Raw genomic sequence first — 18,653 nt, 5'->3', positions numbered from 1 at the left:
TGCTTGAGATTCTCTCTTTCCCTCTCCCTCTGCCCCTCCCCCAGCTTGCACTCACACTGTCTCTCTAAAATAAATAAATAAATCTTAAAAAAAAAAAAACTATTCACATTGTTCAACCAGTTTCCAGAACTTTTTGACCTTGCAAAATTGAAACTCTATACTCATGAAACAATTCCCCATTTTCCCCTCCCCCCAGTCCTTGGAGACCAGCATTCCACGCTCTGTGAATTTGATTATACTAGTTGACTCATGTAAGTGGAATCATACAGTATTTATCTTTTTTTTCAAGATTTTATTTATTTATTAGAGAGAGAGAGAGAGAGAGCGCACAAGCAGGGGCAAGGAAGGGCAGAGGGAGAGGGAGAAGCAGACTCCCCGCTGAGCAGGGAGCCCGACACGGGGGCCGATCCCAGGACCCCGAGACCATGACCTGAGCTGAAGGCAGAGGCTTCACTGACTGAGCCACCCAGGCGCCCCCAGTATTTGTCTTTTTGTGACTGGTTGATTTCACCTAGCATGATGTTCTCAGGTTCACCCATCTTGAAGCAGGTGTCAGGATCTCCTCCCTTCGGAAGGCTGAATAATACTGTATTGTGCGTATACACCACACTCTGCTTATCCGTTCATCTGCTGATGAACATTTGGGTTAATTCCACCTTCTGGCTAATGCTACTATGAACATGGGTGTACAAACATCTTTTCAAAACCCTGCTCTCAACTTTTTAGATACGTTTACTCAGAAGTGAATTGCTGAATCATACAGTGATTTTATTTTTAATTTTTTGAGGCCCCACCATACTGTTTTCCACGGCAGCTGCTTCATTTTCCATCCCTGCCAACAGAGTACGAGAGTTTCAATTTCTTCTCCACATCTTGCCACCACTTGATATTTTCCTTTTAGTTTTTATAGTTACTGTTCTAGATGGCTCACTTCTTGTGTGTTTCAGTTGTGTCCATTTAAGGAATAGGTGAAGATCACACACACACAAAGGCTGATACACAGTAGGAACTCCCTGAGCATTATTTCATCTTGTAATTACTTCCCGTCCTTCCTCCCTGCCTGCCACCAAGCTTGCCTCCTTCACCGGGTTTCCCTCGATTTTCTGGTTCTGAGGGCAGACTCTAAGATGAGTTCTTACAAAAGAACTAAAAACTAAAAAATGCAGAGAGAGTCTTGACTCCTAGCCAGAGCAAGTGCCCTTGCTCTTGTCATAGGAGACTGTCCCCCTTCTAGATGTCTTTACGTATCAAACGGGGTAACGCGGAAGCTCTTCACATTTCCTCCAAGGACACCGAGCTTCCTCTTGACTCTGCCCAGAAGTGGCCCATCCACGGAACCCTGAGAGCTTGGAGCCTGGTCCCAGCCTCCCTCCTGGTGTGGAGCCTGGAATGGGAAGGACTTTCTGACAGTCTCACTCCTCACTGTGAATGGGCCGTCACTTCTCCCGTCCGTGTGGTGCTCCCAGCAGCCCTGCCCGCTCCAGCTTCCTTACCCCCCCAGTGGGGTGAGCGCTCCATCGTGCTTACGCGTGTGCGGCCGGCGTCCTGAATGGGGGGCGGCACGTGAGTGAGGTCTTTAGAAACGGAGAAGGCCACAGCCACTGCCACGAGCCTCTACGTGGTTTGCTTTTCATGTGGACAGATCCCAGCTGTGCACACACATAGCCATGCGAGGTGGGGCTGCGTGGAGGTCCTCTCAGTGAAAGGCCTTTTCTCTGAAATACCAGTTGCAAAGTGTGAATAAAACAGAAATCCCACTTTTGAATCCATTGTCAAAAATTACTTATTAAAAACATCTATCTACCTCTTCTTTCAACAAGCATTTATTGAGCACCTAGTCTATGCTAGGCAGTGTTCTAGGAACTGGGGATCCCAGCCCCTTAATGCCAGTGGTGGACAGACGAGCAATAATGCAGCTAATAGAGAAAGCGTATGTTGCCCAATCATAAGTAGAAGGACAAACAACACAGCAGAGAAGGGACATGGGAAGTGTTTAGGGTGGGGGCAGGGGAGAGATTTTAAATAAGGTCACCAGGGAACGCCTCACTGAGAAGTTAACATTTCAGTAAAGACAGGGAGGTGAGGGAGTGAGCCTCTTATGGTTTTGGTGAGATCCTGTATAAATGTCAGGTGGTTTAATAATAAAAATAAAACTTTAACGATTTGCTAGCACTCAGTGGTTTACAAAGTACTTTTCCTTGGGTATCTGACCCCAGCCAACCCCGACAGAGATTTTTGCCTGGCACAGCGGACAAGCTATGAATCCTGGCATTTAAGTCCCTTCTTCTTCCCCCACGCCTAGACCCCGGCTTAGCACCTACCTGTCTATCATCTCCCTAAAAACGTATTACCAGCCCTTTGAGGGACTAGAATCCAGTCCAGAATCCCAGCCAGCCTCTCTGTCTACCCGTCCACGGCTCTCTCAGACTGCCAGCTTGCTTGCCCAGTGTTGCTCTCCAGCCTCTTGCATGCCTTCTCTCTCGGGTGCCCCCACTTGCTCGCAGTCCATGGTCCTCCCTCTTGTGTATCCCTGGGGCTTCTAACGCGGCCTCTCCACCTGGCGGGTCTAGCATACTGATTAAGGGCATGGGCTTTGGAGTCAAGTGGGCATAAAATCCTGCCTCTGTGACCTTGGGAATGTGCTTACAAATCCTTGGGTCTCGGTATATAAAGCCGTTAAGACAGTACCTAGGAGATGACAGGCACTCAGTAAAGGGTGAGGGTGGTCATTATTATTACCACGATTGATATCTGCGTCAACACCCACTGGCTCTCTTGTCTCTTCATCAAGCAGCCATCCCTTCCCCCAGAGCCTCCACGGATCGAATGGAAGCAAGATGGGCTCCCATCTGTCTTTAAGGGACCGAATCCACCCAGCTCCCCTCAGCGGAGTTGTTGCCTCAAGAGGCCCTTCTCCCTGATCGGTGCTGCTGTCCCCACCCCACCGTCCCCATGATTCCTACTCACCTTTGCTCTCCATTCCAAGCAGCCGTCTCTGCTGCGCCATCTGCATTGGCCCTCCTGGGGTCTCGGCTGTCGCTGTAATTTGTTTGTGATTAGTACTAATTCTCCAAGGTGCGACTGGAATTGTTCATTGTTTACTGAACAAACAAGAGGAGAAAACGACATATTATATGGCGAGCTGTGGTGCAGAATGGTTAAATATCACCGCTTTTCAGGGAGATTAATGATAAATGTGCACAGAGGTCATTTATAATATTAAAAATAAAATTATTGCTGGGTCTTTTCGGCAAAGCAATGAAGATAAATGTCGCATAGAGAAACCTAGGGGAAAGGGCCATGCAACAAAATCAAGGGCCTGTTGAAGCTACAGAGGGATGAGAAAATTTTTAATTTCTTAAGAGAGCTCAGCCGTGAAAAGAAAACACAGTCGGCTTTCCTACTGCTGGCCTACAGGAATCTTTGTGCTTCTTCCTGAGTTTATATGGAGACTGACTTTGTCTGAGGAATTGGGATTTTAAGCCAACCCTCAGTGGCTCTATCATGTGTCAGCTGGCAGCCATGGTTTCTGTTGCCTCTCCAAGCCATTTTCTCTAAACTGCTCAGAATGATCTTTTAAGAAAATGAATCAAATTTGTTTTCAAATACTTGGAGACTTGTCTAAACTCCCTAAGAAAAATCCACACTCCTTCACAGCCTGCAAGGTCCTGCCCGATTGGGCCTCTGCCTTCCTCCCCATGGCCCTCCTGACCCTCTGTGACCCTCCAAGCCACACTGGCCTTTCCTCTGTTTCTAGATCACGAGTATCCTCTCTCACCCGGGGGTTGCAGTTCCTGCTCCTCCAGAACCTTTTTACAAGGCTGACTCTCTCATTTCCTTCGGTGTCAGCTCAAATATCACCTCCCCAGAGAGAACGCATGCAGCCCACCTGTCAAACTAGGTCACCACGTTGCCCTCTAGTCACTACTCCTAGCCCCAGTGCCAGGCTTTCAGTAGAAGCTCTGAACATCGTTGTTCAATAAACCAAAGACAGAGGTAGGGGGCAGGGGGATGTCTACTGTGTAACCTAAAGGAATTAGCAATTTCCAGAATGCAAGGAAATTCCACCTCACCCCATTCTTCTGCTTAAACTTGGTGATCTCTTCTGTGCTCCTTCCACATATATTCATTAGTGCTTGCTATGTGCCAGGCACTCTCCAGGAGATAAAACAAGGAAGACAGACCCCCTGCCTCAAAGAACTTAGAATTTAGTGAGAGAAGCTAACAATGTAGACATAATCGCCCAATAGGGGAGGTGAGCGCACCAGTTAAAGGTATGGAGCGATTAGCAGAGCACCCCAGAGGGAGGCGCATGTCTTTCTTCAAGGAAGAAGAACAAGCAATTGGGGAAAGTGACATCTGAGTTAGGAGGAATTGCTCAGATGGAGAAGATGATTCTAGACAGAATTGAGTTACACAGAGGCTGTAGCGTGGCTGCCTGTTCAAAAAACTGCAAGTCGTGGTGTTTAGCTAAAGATGTGAAGGAGCACGGTGAAGCTGGGAACGTGGGCTGTGCCAGCTGTGCAGAGCCTCAGTTTGGTTTGAATGCCATGGAAACCAGCAAAGATGGAGGATTACGACCTAAAGGGAGCTGGGCTCAGAAAGTGAACTCCGGTGGGGTGACGCCAGAGATAAATCATCTTGAAAATTCATCATTGCAATTCTTTCTCATACCTCTATTTGTGTTGCAGGTTACTGTTGGATTTGTTTCTATCATTGTGTTGTAGATATTCGCCTCCACTGTGGGCTGAGGGATTCCCAAAGGTGCTGTCTGACCCCAGGATTAGGACTGTTCAACCCCTTCGCTGACCCCTTCCCACCCAACCTCCATGGCCAATTCTCCCCAACTCACTGGGATACTCTCTGAACTTAGCTCATAAGAAGCCCACATATTGTTTTATGGACCCAATTTCACTCAGTCCCCACAAAACCCCTGTGAATTAGGTCACAGCCACAACTTACAGAAGGGAAAGGCCCTCTAAACTGTGTCAGAGTTTGCACCGCTAGCCAGTGATACGTTGGGCCTGCTCAAGTGGTAACAGAGATGGACTCTGGGTGTGAAGGGAACTCTGAGAACCCTGGACCAAGGAGGAAGTCATCATGGTGAGAGAGTGGGTGGTGCCAGGAGGTTCGGGATTCTTCCAAAGGGAGAAGGAACTGAAGGTCTGCTTATTTCTCCAACGTGAGAGGCATACCAGTTGCACCCAGAGAGCTTGTGGAAAATGCTGGTTCCAGAGTCTCACCCCCAGACACTGTGACCCTGTAGGTGTGCAGTGAGGCCCAGGAAGTAGGATGCTTACCAAGCTCATACAACTTTGATGCAGAGGCTCTGGGGATGTGCCTTCAATGCAGTGGCCTGAGCCCATGGTCCGCACAAATGGCTCACTGTAGAGTGTCTACAAACAAGGAAACTGAGGCCTGGAGAAGTGATATGCCCACGAAGTCCGAGGCCTAGTGGCAGATCCAGGCCTCCAATCAGCTGTCCTGACTCCCAGCATGGTACTTTCTTACCCAGCTCACTGGGGCCCTCCATACCCAGGCCCTCTCCTCAGCAGTTTGCATTTTGAGTAGGACCCAAGATGCCAGTTCTTTAATGAGGTTGTCCAACTACAATTTATGAGGCCCGAAGACCTCAGCAGGACTGGTCTCTGCCAGGCTTGATTTACACAGTTCACAGGCCTTCTAACACCCCCATTAATGCCAGCGTGGTGGCGGCCGCTGTTAGTCAGTCTGTGCATGCTGTCTGACCACAGCCTCACCATGCCACCATTCATTTTCACGTCTCTGGGCTTCTTTCCCCTTGAGCACTCGATTCTCCTCATCCTGGAAAATCCTTCCATTGGCAGGTGGGAGCTTGGTGCCGCCTCTGGGCTCCAGCTGCAGCCCCGCTCCTGACCTCACCCCCCCTGGAAGCAGCCTCCTCCCACAAGTCATCTCCCCTTCTCTTTAATTTAAAAGCAAGACCCTCTTCTTGCTGACACAGCACTCAATTTTTCCCCCTTTAACGAGTAGCATCGGTTAGGCAAGAGCAAGCAGGTGGGAGAGGCCTGAAAGCTGATACAAATGTGCCTTTTTTAATGCCGCATAAATCACCTTAATTAAAAATTAATTAAGCGCCCTAAAATTTGACATTCATTTAAAAAAGAAATTTGAGTTAAGAGAGTTGTGTCCATTTCAGAGCATCAGATCTCCAAGACGCGACTGAAGGAGGAGAGCAGGTGCCGGTTTCTGTTTTGAATGCACAATTAGGGAAAAGGAGTCATGCCCGGGGAGCGAAGCCACCAAGTCTCCCGTGGGGCAGAAGAGCGCCTCATGTAACCTGACCCAGGCACACGTGTCTCCGATGCAGATCTGAACTCATTTCTCCTGCATCCACAGAGGAGATAAATGGCCAAACAAATGTGGCATGCTGTTTGTTGTTTCAGGAAGGATGTTCCAGGGTGCTGATGACAGATGACCGAGACAGGAAATGCCAACATGAGACAACCAAGGGAAGCTTGCTGGGCAAGTGAGTGGCTCAGTAAGGATGCTTAGCAGGGCAGCAGCCTGCAGGGGAGAGTCATTAAGTGGTCAACATTAGTAAAGATGGCACCAACTCTATCAAATCAACCTAGGAACATAGAGCCACCGACAGCCATTACCGGAAGCCCAGAATCAGGATGTTGAGGATGGAAGGGGTCTTGGAGGTTGGATTTGAAGTTACAACCTCTGTTTACCAGGGGGCCCTGGAGAACCATGGAGGTACAGGACCCACCTAAGACACACAGATCCACCAGCCCTCCAAGGAAGTGGTTTTCAACCCTACATCCATGAGAATCACCCGGGAAACTTCTAAAATCACCAGGACCAAGGGCCCCTCCTCCAGAGAAACTGATTTCACTGATCCAGCCAGAACATCAACAGTATTTATAACTTCCCAAGTGACTCCCATAGGCAGTCAGGGAGCTGCTCCAGAAGATGATGTAATCTGTGTCCTGGGAGAGGGATTCCACCTGGGACCAAGTGACTCAATTCTGGGCCCTTCCCCTGTGATCTGCTAGCTGTGAGACCTCAGGCAAGGGACCTCACAAGGAACCGGTTGCATTTTGTTGTGCCTTGCTGTTTAAAAAGCATTTCTGTCTGCACTATTTAATCTCTCAAATCCTCGGTCTTTTGATTAATCAGCTGGGGATAATAATAAATGTTCTGCCAGTTGTTTACGAGGGTCAAGCAAAGAAGGATTAGGAAGGCACACGGTAAGGTGTTAAAATGCCCTACAAGGGTAAGGAATGATGACAATTTACTACCCCCAGTGCCTTCGATGTTATTCTGGGAAGAACCGCCTTTTTGAAGGTAATAAGTAAATTCCCAGAAGAAAAGACCTTATTAACGAAAGATCCTCAAGCACTAGCTCTCCCCAGAGTTGATCTCAACTCTCCATAATCTTTCTGTGGCCAGGGCATTTGGCATTTCAGTGGTTCCCAGGAATCACTGGCGCCGTGGCCGGACGTGACCAGGAAGCGCCAGCAGGAAGCACCTTCCTCTCCGCTCTGGAGCGGGCTCTGACCATCCGGGGCCTCGGCTTACCCTGCTGCACAAGCTGGAACAGCCACTTCACAGCCTCAGAGGGGATGCCGTAGGAAACTCAGGCCCTTGATGAAAACCACTCACCAAGGGTACTTTCCTCCTTGGAATTTATGGGCCCATAAAGAGAAGAACTTGGGAAGACGGAGCGGTTGTTTTCTGTTGCGCCTCATTAGTTTTGAGTTTGGGCCAGCAGTAGAGATCAGAGCACCGGGAGTCCTTCTAATTGAATCTCTCGCAGGCATAAAGTTCCCCGTGGTACAGAGGAGGAGGAGATGCCAGGGGGCCTGGAAGTCTCCAGCCAGGGGAGGGGGATGGCGGGGAGTTGGTAGAAGCAGGGCTGAAGGAGACAGCTTCTGGGGGCTGCAGCTGCGCACAGAGAGCTCCTGGGGCTAAACTCTGCAGCCTCCCGAGAGTGAAACCAGCACTCCCTTCCAGCTACTGGACCCCTCCTTTGGTGAAATTTATGGTCACAGGGGAGGGATACTGACTTCCTGCCCTTCTGTACCCACTGTCACCGCTCCTGAGGACCCCCATCACCCAGGGGGAGCCCACAGACAGACACAGTACAAAAGGCAGAGAACAAGGCGTCCAAGCCTGAGTAAGCCATGTAAGCACTCCGAACCTTTGTATTCTCCACTATAAAACGAACACAAGATACCCCCCACCCATAATACATTGTTTCAGTTCAACTCCCCAGTGTTGGGGTGGGGAGATCTCTGTGGAGCGTGCCGTTGGAGACTCCTGCAGATAAGACTTGATACCTCCCTTCAAATCACTTACAGTTTGCTGAGGAAGACAGGCATGCAAAGAGCTAGTTACAACATCAAGCGGAATGTCCACCACGTGCAAGCAAGAAGCCCAAGTGAAAGGACGGTTCATGGAAGGGGGAGAATGGGACACTCAAGGAAAATGTCGCAGACGAGCTGGGGAGATCTAGATCCCCCCATTGCTGCAAGACGGGAGTTGGAGGAAGATATTCCCAAATGCCAGGGCAGCCTTAGTAATGGCAGGACAACCCTATGACGACCAAGTGTGACCCACGCACTGCCTACCGGCCCCACATGGAAGAAAGTCTGGAAGTACGAAAGACAAGCGATCACCAAGGAAACTATGGATAGTTCTGGATGACATACAAGCTTAAAACTCCTACGTTTCAAGATGCATCATAAACAGAATGAAAATACACATAGAATACTGCGGAATTGTCAAACCAATTGTTTCACATCCTTATCAATAATCTCATACATTTCAACAGGAAAACAGGAAAATCCAACAGATAAATTGGCAAAAGGAAGTAGGCAAGTCCCTAAAAGAGTAAAATAAAGCTAGTAACATGCGGGAAAATATCCAGCCTCACTAACTATCAAAGAAATACAAATAAAACAGCAGGGAAATACTTTGAGTTAAAAATAAAAACCACGATAATATTCAGGGTTGGCCAGGATGTAGTAAGAGGGGCGTGCGTGTATGAACACAGCTGCTGAGAGTGTAAATTGGATTAACTTCTAGAAAGCAATTTGGCAATATGTATCAAGGGCCTTTAAAATGTTTATACTCTTTGATTCAGTAATTCCACTTCTGGGAATCTATCCTATGAAAATAATCTGAAATGCGGGCAAAGGTTTATGCTCAAAGATATTCTTCAAAGTGTTATTATAAACAGTCTAACAATCCAGTCATTGAGTAATGTTTAAATGAATGATGGTCCATATTACGAAGGATCATAGCCATTAAAAAGTGTCGTGTGGGGAATTTTTTTTCTTATGGGGAATTTTTAAAGCCTGGGAAAAGCTTGTGATATAACCCGAATTATTTTAAGGCCTAGATACATATGACACAACTATACACACTGGAAAAGCATAGGCCAAAAACATTAACGAGAAACCTACCAAGACGTTAAAAACGCTGGCCTCTGGGCAGTGGAATTCTGGGCATTGTTTTCGTTTCTTTTTACCCTGGTTTCAGACTTTCAACAATAAGCCTATATTTTTCAAGCAAAGGAAGGTAAAAAGAAACTAAGGAGACATAGTCAGGGAATGACAAGTAACTGGTGCGTGACACGCATGGGCTCACAGAAGCACGCGGTGAAACATAAGGCCTGATCACAAGGTGTGAATCAAACATGACACGGTTTTCATTTGTCCCACAGGTTGAGGGAGACTTCACACATTTTTTTGTTTTGCTAATGTTGTCTTTGGTAGTGCTGGGAGTGAGGGGAATAAAGGTCCTCATTACCTAATGGTCCCATAGAGGGCATAAGAAGAAAATGTTGGGAAACCTGGAAATCACCAAGCAAGATGAAGGAGAATTTTTTCTTATTATCCTAAATGTCCTTGCGCTGAAGAAGGGGCAGAGAGGACAGGCAGTGTCACCAGGAGGCAGGGCCCACCAGCAGCGGTGGACACACCAGTCTGCCCTCAAGGCCACTTGCTTGCCACTGCTCCCACTTTCCCTTAGTTGGGACCCCCCCCCTTAAGGGGAAAGGACAGAGTTGCCCTGTGTCAGTGGTTGTAAGGGTCAGCGCACAAGCAGGTGAAGTGCCTGGCACTGTGCTCGGCGGGGAGCTCGTGCACCATATAGGGGCCAGGTGTCCTTGCTGGGCCCCTGCTTCCAGGGACAAAGACCACAGGTACCCCCCAGCCAGTCTGCCTCCATCGGGGCATCGGGGAGAACACCCCTCCTCCAGCTCTACCAGGGGGAGACTGCGCTTTCTGGGGACTGGTGCCAGTTCTGTAGAAGCACCGTGTTGCCCAGCTTCCAAGACACCAAGACGGACAAGTGGGAAATTCCTACGCAGAATTAAAGCGATAAAATGAATGGCATTTTACGTTTGAAAATGAGCATCGTGTCTCCTGTCGTTCCTTCTGTATTTTGATCCTGGGAGCTGAGTTGGAACTGGAAAGGGCGGGGTGACTTTCCATTGAGCAGTCCCCTGCCCTTGGATTGGGAAGGGATCTGGAGGAAACAAGGCTGTCTCGAGGCACAGGGATGGAAAAGGTGGCGTTTCTCCCTCTGTGTGAGGAGGAAAGGCCGAGATGTCTAGTCCAGGGAACCACAAAACACAGGACAAGCTAAGGAACAGGAGTTGATCTAAAGGCACGCGGGGCCTCAGCTGACTGGGCCCATGACTGCAGCTGGCGGCGGGGTTAGCCAGTGTACTCGCCTCCTGGGGCTGCTGTAACAGACCACCACAAACCTAGCGGCTTAAAACAACACCCATTTATTCTCTTCTGGTTCTGAAGGGCAGAAGCCCGAAATCAGTTTCACTGGCTAAAGTCAAGTTGGAGGCAGGGCCGGCTCCTTCTAAAGGCTCCAAGGGAGAAACGGCTGTCTACCTTTTCCTACTTCTAGAATCTGCCTGCATTCCCCGGCTCGTGACCCCCTCCCCATGTTTCTCCAGACTTGCTTCCATGATCTCCTGCTTCTTTCTGTGACTCTCTTGCCACCTTCTTCTAAGAACCCTTGTGATCATACCCGGGTAATCCGGGTACTTTCCCCATCTAGAGACCCTTAACTTAGTCACATCACCAAGTCCCTTTTGTCACATGAAGTAATATTCACAGGTTTGGGTTATTAGGATATGGCTGTCTGGGGGGCCATTATTCCGGAGGTTACTGCAGGCAAGTAACCTAATGTGCCGGCTATTCATGAACGCTCATAGGGGCCAGGCGCTGGCGAGGGCTGGGGGGACAATACATCAGACGCTCCAGCGATGTGGTGAAGAAGATGGGGCAGTGCACGCATGTTCTAGAGCTAGGGGGCATGGGACCAACACCCAGCGAGGCTCGACCAAAGGTCTGTCAGAGACACAGAGCGAGGTGAGACAGGAAGGGAAATTGGGGCGCAGAGCACAGAGGACCTTGAAGAGCAGGTTGAAGGATTTGGATGTGATCCCCTGAAGGAAGCAGGGCCTGTGCTTCCCATGTCCGGCAATTACACAGAACCCCCAGCCAGGCCGGAGGCCCCTCTGACAACGGTGGTGGCCATGTGCCAGCCACTAGCAAATTGAACCTTATCTGGACTGCCCTGCGAAAGAGGCCCGAAGGCCACTTCCAGCGCTCGCCTTCTGTGAGATGGAGAGAGCAGCTTTGCAGTCTGACACGCTGGGTCTACGCCCCACTTACGAGCCTTAGGGAAGTCACTCAGCTGCCCTGACTCAGTTTCCCCACTTAGGAAATGGGCAGTGTTAAGACTTGCCTAGCCTCTTCACAGAGCCAGATGTGCTGAGGTAGGCAGAGGATTCTAGAAGCAAACAGCCTGGACTTGATGTTAGTTTCGGTGGGAACTGAAATGAACCAGAAAATCATGGCATTTCAGATAATAAAGATGATCTCACCTGCAGAGTCCCACATCACCATCAGCTGGGAGGTTTCACTGAAGTAAAATCTAATAAAGGGGAATCTCATCTCACAGCCAGGGTTGGAGAAGCGCACCCCTCACGTGAAGCTCAGAGAGACTGTGGGGCTCGGCCAAGTGGGGGTCCTGATTCACCCTCTTGCCCACCCAGCTGAGCATTGAAGGGGTGGGATGGGGGTGGGGAGACTGTGGAGGCACCAGCCATCATGGCGAGGGAGCTAGAAAAGAGCACACAGTGCCAAGCCTCAGACTTGGGGGTGTCGACCCACGTGGGCCCTGCCTGCTCGTCTCCACAGGAGCCAAAGTGTCCCCCCATCGCACACAAACCGAGAGCTGGAGGGCAGGAGCACACTCAAACACAAACCAGGCCCCTGCTAGGTGAGCCAGGCAAAGACCCCTGTTTAGAAGGGCAGGCTGGTGCAGGCCAACTTAAGCCTGGTTCTCTGGGGCCACAGGTTAATTCGTTATCATAACCCATTTTTCTCGATACAGAAATAACTGCTAATATGTTCATTATAAATTGCTCCTTCTCCCTTCTGCCACTGGATAATATGATTTATATGAGATTTATGATTTATATAAAAATTCCAGAATGGACCTTAGAAGTATCATCAGAATCCCTCCTTTCATAGATGGGGAGACAGGGGGCCAGACAGAGAAGGGATACGGTCAGCATCACACAGCTGGTCCAACCCTAGAAAGTGCTGCGTGTTTCTAGCATCGTTCCAATGGTGAAGCTGGGGTCAAGAACATGGGGGAGACACACGGACCAGATATGCCTCAAATCCGACCTTGCGGGCAGAGCTGTCTGTGACAGATGAGACTGCCCACAGACTCTCCACCCGGCACACTGAAGCCAGGGGCTGAGGACCCCAGAGTGTTGAGGGAACATGGACCAAACCTGGGGCCACTCTGCTAGTCACCCTCACTAGAAAGTGAAGACCGCCCCAGGGGGCTAGGGGATGGGGTGTTAAGGCTGACGTCCTCTCAGCCTCCTGGTGTTGGCCCTGCGTGTAACCAGATTGAGATGTGGGTGTCCCAGTGGGATATGACGGGGCACAGTGATGCTGTCACTGAGCCTTCCCACAGGGCCACCCAAACTGACCAATGGCTTGTGTCTCTGTGTGCTCTCCAGGAACATCCCCGGGCTCCAAGATGGCTTTGCAGAGTTCCTTCACCTGCTGGAACGGGACCGTCCTCCAGCTCGGGCAGGCCTGTGACTTCCACCGGGACTGCGCCCAGGGAGAAGACGAGGGCCAGCTGTGCAGTGAGTAGATGGGGATGCCCCACCCGCCCCAGCCCAACCCACTCCTGCAGCCCCCTGCCCCCATCGCCCCAGGCACGTGAGCTTGGACACCTTTCCTCACGTCCAATGCCACTCATGTCCTCCCCATGGTGACTTCCAAAAGCTACACAGTCTTCAAGAGACAGAGCTAAGTTAAGAACAAAACAGGTCTTGTAAGTTATGCTGTCAGCATCCTCATGGCACAGAGAAGATGTGCAGGGTAAAGCCTAACTCAGGAACATGACATTAGAAGGCCTCTATGGCCACACTCCCCTCCCTCTTCAGGCCTTCCCTTCCACCACCTAGCCAGCCCTCCCATCCGCCCGAGCTTCCATGTACCCCAGTGCTGGCTGTATCAGACCACTCCTCTGTGGCTTCCCTTGTGCAGTACCCCTGGCCCAGAAGGCCCTTTCCTTCTCCAGTCACGTCTGCTCCTTCAAGACTCACCTCCAGGGCGCCTGGGTGGCTCAGTCGGTTAAGCATCTGCCTTTGGCTCAGGTCGTGATCCCAGGGTCCTAGCATCCAGTCCCCCATGTCAGGCTTCCTGCTCAGCAGTGAGTCTGCTTATCCCCTCTCCCTCTGACCCTCCTCCTCTCTTGTTCTCTCTCTCTCTCTCTCTCTCTAATAAATAAAAAATAATATCCTAAAATAAAAAAAGACTCGTCTCCAGAGTCAATCCTTCTGGGAAGGCTCCTCTGACCATTCCCCCAAGTATCACCCCAACAAGTACAGTCGGTACTTCTTCCTCTGGGCCCCCCCCCATTTAGTGCCTCCATCCATCCACCATATGTCCATTATTTCTTGTTAACAGCTTTTTAGAAATATAATTCACATCCCATACAAGTCACCCATTTAAAGTACACACTTCAGTGTTTATTAGTATCGTCACAGGACTGTGCCACCATCACCACAATCTGATTTTAGGACATTTTTATCCCTCCAAAGGTAACCTCTAGCAACCTTTCCTCATTTCCCTCCAATCTCACCTAGCCCTAAGCTACCCCTAATCTACTTTCGGTTTCTATAGATTTGCCTGTTTGGGGCATTTCATATAAATGGAATCCGACGATATGTATTCTGCTGTGGTTTACCTCTTTCACTTGGCATAGCGTTTTCAAGGCCCATCCCTGTCTGTCATGTGTAAGTACGTCATTCCTTTTTACTGCCAAATACTATCTCATCGTATGGTTAACAGCACATTCGTCCGTCTATTCGTCACGTGATGCGCATTTGAGTTGTTTCTACTTTCTGGCTATTACGAATTACGCTGCTTTGAACAACCGTGTACAAGTTTTTGGACGGACAGATGTTTTCATTTCTCTTGGGCATCTACCTACGGGTAAATAGCTGGGTCAGCTCTGTATTTAACACTTTTAAAAACTTCTAGGCTGTTTTCCAAAGTAGCTGCACCATCTGACATTCCACCAGTAATGTATAAATCTTCTAGTTTCTCTACAAGCTTGTCAACACTTATTATGATGCCTTTTATTTTTGCCAGGCTAGCGGATATGAATCCGTCCATTTCGTGGAGGTGGTTTCCACGTCCGTCTCCCTGTCTGTGGGCAGACTGAATCTGGCCCTCTCCCCCATACCAGTATCTCCTGGCACAGCATAGGGGGTCACTAACTATTTGTTGATTTAAAATGACTAAATGAGTCTGGAAGCTTGGTCCCCATAGACGAAAGCAAATTGCTGAGGTCTCACTGGTCGTTGGGGACAGAGTTACATTTCCAGGCTAGTGCTCACTCCACCTGAATCGGTGTTCGTAGCAGTGGCCTGGCTCAGAGTATGCACACATATGCCAGGGAAACCACGAATACTTATAAAACCCATATATTAGGAGCTAGAAAATGTACCAGAGAGCAGAGCTGAGTAACACAGCCCCTGTCTTCAGAGTGCTGAGAACGCAGCGCAGCGGCAGGGAGTGAGACCGCAGAGTCGCGGTAGGGAGCGGATGCGGCAGGAGTGCCTGGGGTGCTGTGGGGCGCAGACACAGGAGCAAGGGCCTCGCCTCTCACATACCCTGGCCCTGAGACACTGTGGCCTGCAGAATGGCTTTAAAAAGTTAACGCTATCCCCCACATCATCTGGAGGACAGATTTTCCCTTGGGGGGAGAAAAGGTTTTATTTATTATCTTTTAAATGAAGCAATAAAGAAAATCCATTTTTCAATTTGAAGAATTTCCTTTTTATATAAAACTTTCCAGTGAAGTTTTCCAATCATGATGGAATTGTGGTAGTTTAGATAAAACTCAGTGAAGACTTGCAGGTAAGCCCTTCGTTTATCCCACACTGTTCCTGGCCTTTCTCACAAAGCTCTCACTACACACATGGACCAAAATGAAGCCAGCCCACCCGTGTTGCGCCAGGCAGGGGTCTGTGTGTGTCTCTCTAGTTATTGGTCCCTGCAGTATATCCAGCAGTGCATCTGAGCTCTGTGATTTTGTTGTTGCCTTTTTAAAGTTTTTTCGGTACCCACTTCCCAACTGGGACACAGGTCAGACAGACCATGCCCTGATTTACAATTTGGAAAATGAAAGCACAGAGAAGGTAATTGATTTGTTCAGGGTCACACAGCATGTCAGGAACAGAGCCATGATTAGAGCACTGAATCTGTGGGATTCAGCCCATTACCGTGGGCTTGGGGCATTTTCTTACCATTCTGGGGCGGCCATTAATGGATTTCCAGGGCAAACTCCAAGCTTGAGGACAGCCTGTCTCCTGTATGGAGGCCAGGTTCCTGGGGCCCAGAGGCCTTTCGAGCCACACTTGAAAAGCTGCTCTGACCAGCTCTCAGAATGACAGCTCCACCCTGGAGAATGCCCCCACTGAGTTCTTTGCTACAGAAATCAGTTGCTAGGAGGAGAAGTTCAATTCAGAAGGAGGGTTATTTCAATCTTTTTCTATTCTGATCTTGGCAGTACTCTTAGCAAATATCCTTTTCCTTTTTGGCATGCCCCATTCTGTCTGGCATCATTGCAGTTTTCCCGATCACATTGACTGATGTCGATTCTAGAAAGCATCCCCATAAAGAAAGTAATGATGATGATGATGATGATGATGATGATAGCTAACATTTACTGAGCATTTACTGTGTGCCAGGAACTGTCCAGTACTTGTCATGTATGAACTTATTTTGTCCTCAGAATAACCCTCTGTGATGCTATTGTACCCATCTTAGAGATGAGGAACCTAAAGTCCAGAAACTGTTAGCCAGTGGCTGAGAAGCAGTTCAGACCCATTCGGAACCACTATGAGCCAGACTCGTTTGTTACATGAGTGTCCAGTGGTTGGTTGTGCCAAGCACAACTCTAGCTATGTATCTAGGAAGAAGGGGAGGAAGGGAAAAGTCAAGGAAGGCCCGGGGCTCTGCCACAACACGTCTCTGGGACGCAGGGGGCTCAGATCATTTGTCTCCACCCTCTGCGCCTATTTCCTCACCTCTAATATGACTTGGAACAGGATGCCCGCTGCTGTGTTGATGTTTATGATGCATTTAGGATAATGGTCTTGACATCACCTGGTCCTTCCTGGCTAATCTGGAACCTGTTAGAATGTCTTCTCTGAGCAGGTGGTCACCCAAGCCTTGTGGGAACATCCAGTTCTAAGGAGTCCCCATGAACGAGGGTCACTAATCTCTGGCCAGGGTAGTCCACTAAGCCCTGCCATGGTTGGAACTTGGAGGAGAAAGTAGGTTGTATCCCATCAACTCCCAACCTTAACCCCCCATACTTGCTCCAGAAGGAAGTCCACCCACAGCTTCATTCAGATGTTCAGACACCACCCTGAGCACCATTTCAAGCCAGCACAAGTAGGGGAGCTGAAATGGAGGTGGCATTGCCCTTGCCCTCCTGCATCCAATCATGAATGTGCCCATTCCATGTCCTCCAAACCACACACCACACGCCATCCTCCTTCCCTCTTTCCACTTAAACACTACTGATCCGAGTGAGATATCCCAGAATGCTGGAGCCCATCAAAGGGCGTCTTCAGGGTTCCCTGTGTGTCAAGCCATGGCCTCAGTGGCACGTGACTCCCCAGAAAAGGTCAGGTGTCTCCACTTCCTCTCCTGAAGGGTCATTGACTCACTGGGTATTGCAGGCAGCTTGCTTCCCCTCCATGTACTCACTAATCTCATCTATTCTGCGGGGACACTCTTCCTGCCAGGCACAAAAAAACAGTTTTTTTAAAGTTTATTTCTTTATGGTAAAATAAAACATATTGGCTGTAAAATATTTGGAAAATCTAGAAAAGTACACAGGAGAAAATAACTGTCGCCCGTAATCCTCCCTCTCAGACATTTAGAGATAACCATAATATGATGATGTATTTCTTCTAGCATTTTTTCCCATGACTCCATATTTTCAAGGAAATGTATAACACATATTTATCAAAAATGTTAACAGAGCTGTCACACAGGAAGGCAAAGAAGTAGTGTCATTTGGCCTGGAGTTTACACTTGGCAGCTTCCTACAGCTCCTGCTGAGGCCACATCTCTGTGACTCTCCCAATTTGTCTCTCTTACAGTGGAATCAGGTGTCATAATTGCCAAATGTTACAGGATTGATTGACCTCCAAGCAGCCTGATTTGGCCATCCAGCCAATGAAGTAAGAGGATCAGTTAGGGGCGGTCTTTCCCGGCCACGAAGGCGCATAGGAACCACCTGGAAAATGTTAGAAATGCAGTTTCTCACTCAGCAGGTGGTGATGGGGGTGGTGGCCTGAGAGTCTGACCTTCTAACAGTTTTCACTGGTGATGGCGAGGTGGGTGTGGCTGGTCCCTGAGCCACATTTGGGGTAGCAAGGGGTTAGATGACTGAACCCACTCCCATTTCATTCAGCAAATAAGTATTTTGGTCCTACAGCGTGCCGAGCGCTGAGTAGGTGCTTGGGGTGAATGAGAGGAGAAAGGCATGATCAGAGGAGCTGAAACCACTGGACCCAGCTCTGTGCACCAACGTTGTGCTCAGCCATTGGCCCTGGCAGCCGTGTCCCAAGCCAGGCCTAATCTGTCAAGGGTCTTTGTTCGGACTCCCCACCCCACCAGCTCCTTAGGAGTGACTTCTCGTTGAGCACACAGCCGCTGTGCTGGCAAGAGCCCCGGTCCTCTCCTCCTGCACCCCCTCCCATCCTACAAGCTTTTGGGGTCACATAAATTGTCCGTTGACCCAACTCGTTTGCCTACCTCCCCTCCCTTTATTCAAGCAGCCAAAGAGAAAGGGGCTCCCCTTCCCAGCTCACTCTGGATCTTAGGCAAAGCCAGGACAAGGATGGGCTTCCAGAAGGTGGAGAACGCCAATGGCTTTCCTCCTTCCTGTCCCGGTGGAAGGCATAGGCAGAGCTGCCACAGGCATTTCCAGAAAGGCAGCCCCTGGGGGGGGGGGGGTCTGTCTCCGCCCCCAGTGCAGTGTTGGCTGTTTTAGCTCATCCTCTGCTGAGTTCCCTG

At 49.4% G+C, this 18,653-nt stretch overlaps 1 protein-coding gene across 1 annotated transcript in view; it reads left to right on the top strand.

Moving 5' to 3' along the window:
- Positions 1–18,653, top strand: part of ALK (ALK receptor tyrosine kinase) — a 674,923-nt gene that overhangs the window by 538,409 nt on the left and 117,861 nt on the right. The window contains exon 6 of the mRNA XM_008700561.2: positions 13,058–13,189. Coding sequence (XP_008698783.2) covers positions 13,058–13,189 — 132 coding nt within the window. The remainder of the gene's footprint in view (positions 1–13,057; positions 13,190–18,653) is intronic.

The sequence above is a fragment of the Ursus maritimus genome, unplaced genomic scaffold, assembly GCF_017311325.1.
Source record: "Ursus maritimus isolate PB19 unplaced genomic scaffold, ASM1731132v1 scaffold_6, whole genome shotgun sequence".
Taxonomy (NCBI): Eukaryota; Metazoa; Chordata; class Mammalia; order Carnivora; family Ursidae; genus Ursus; species Ursus maritimus.
The sequence above is the reverse complement of the archived record's forward strand: the minus strand, read 5'-3'. Positions and strand labels throughout refer to the sequence as shown.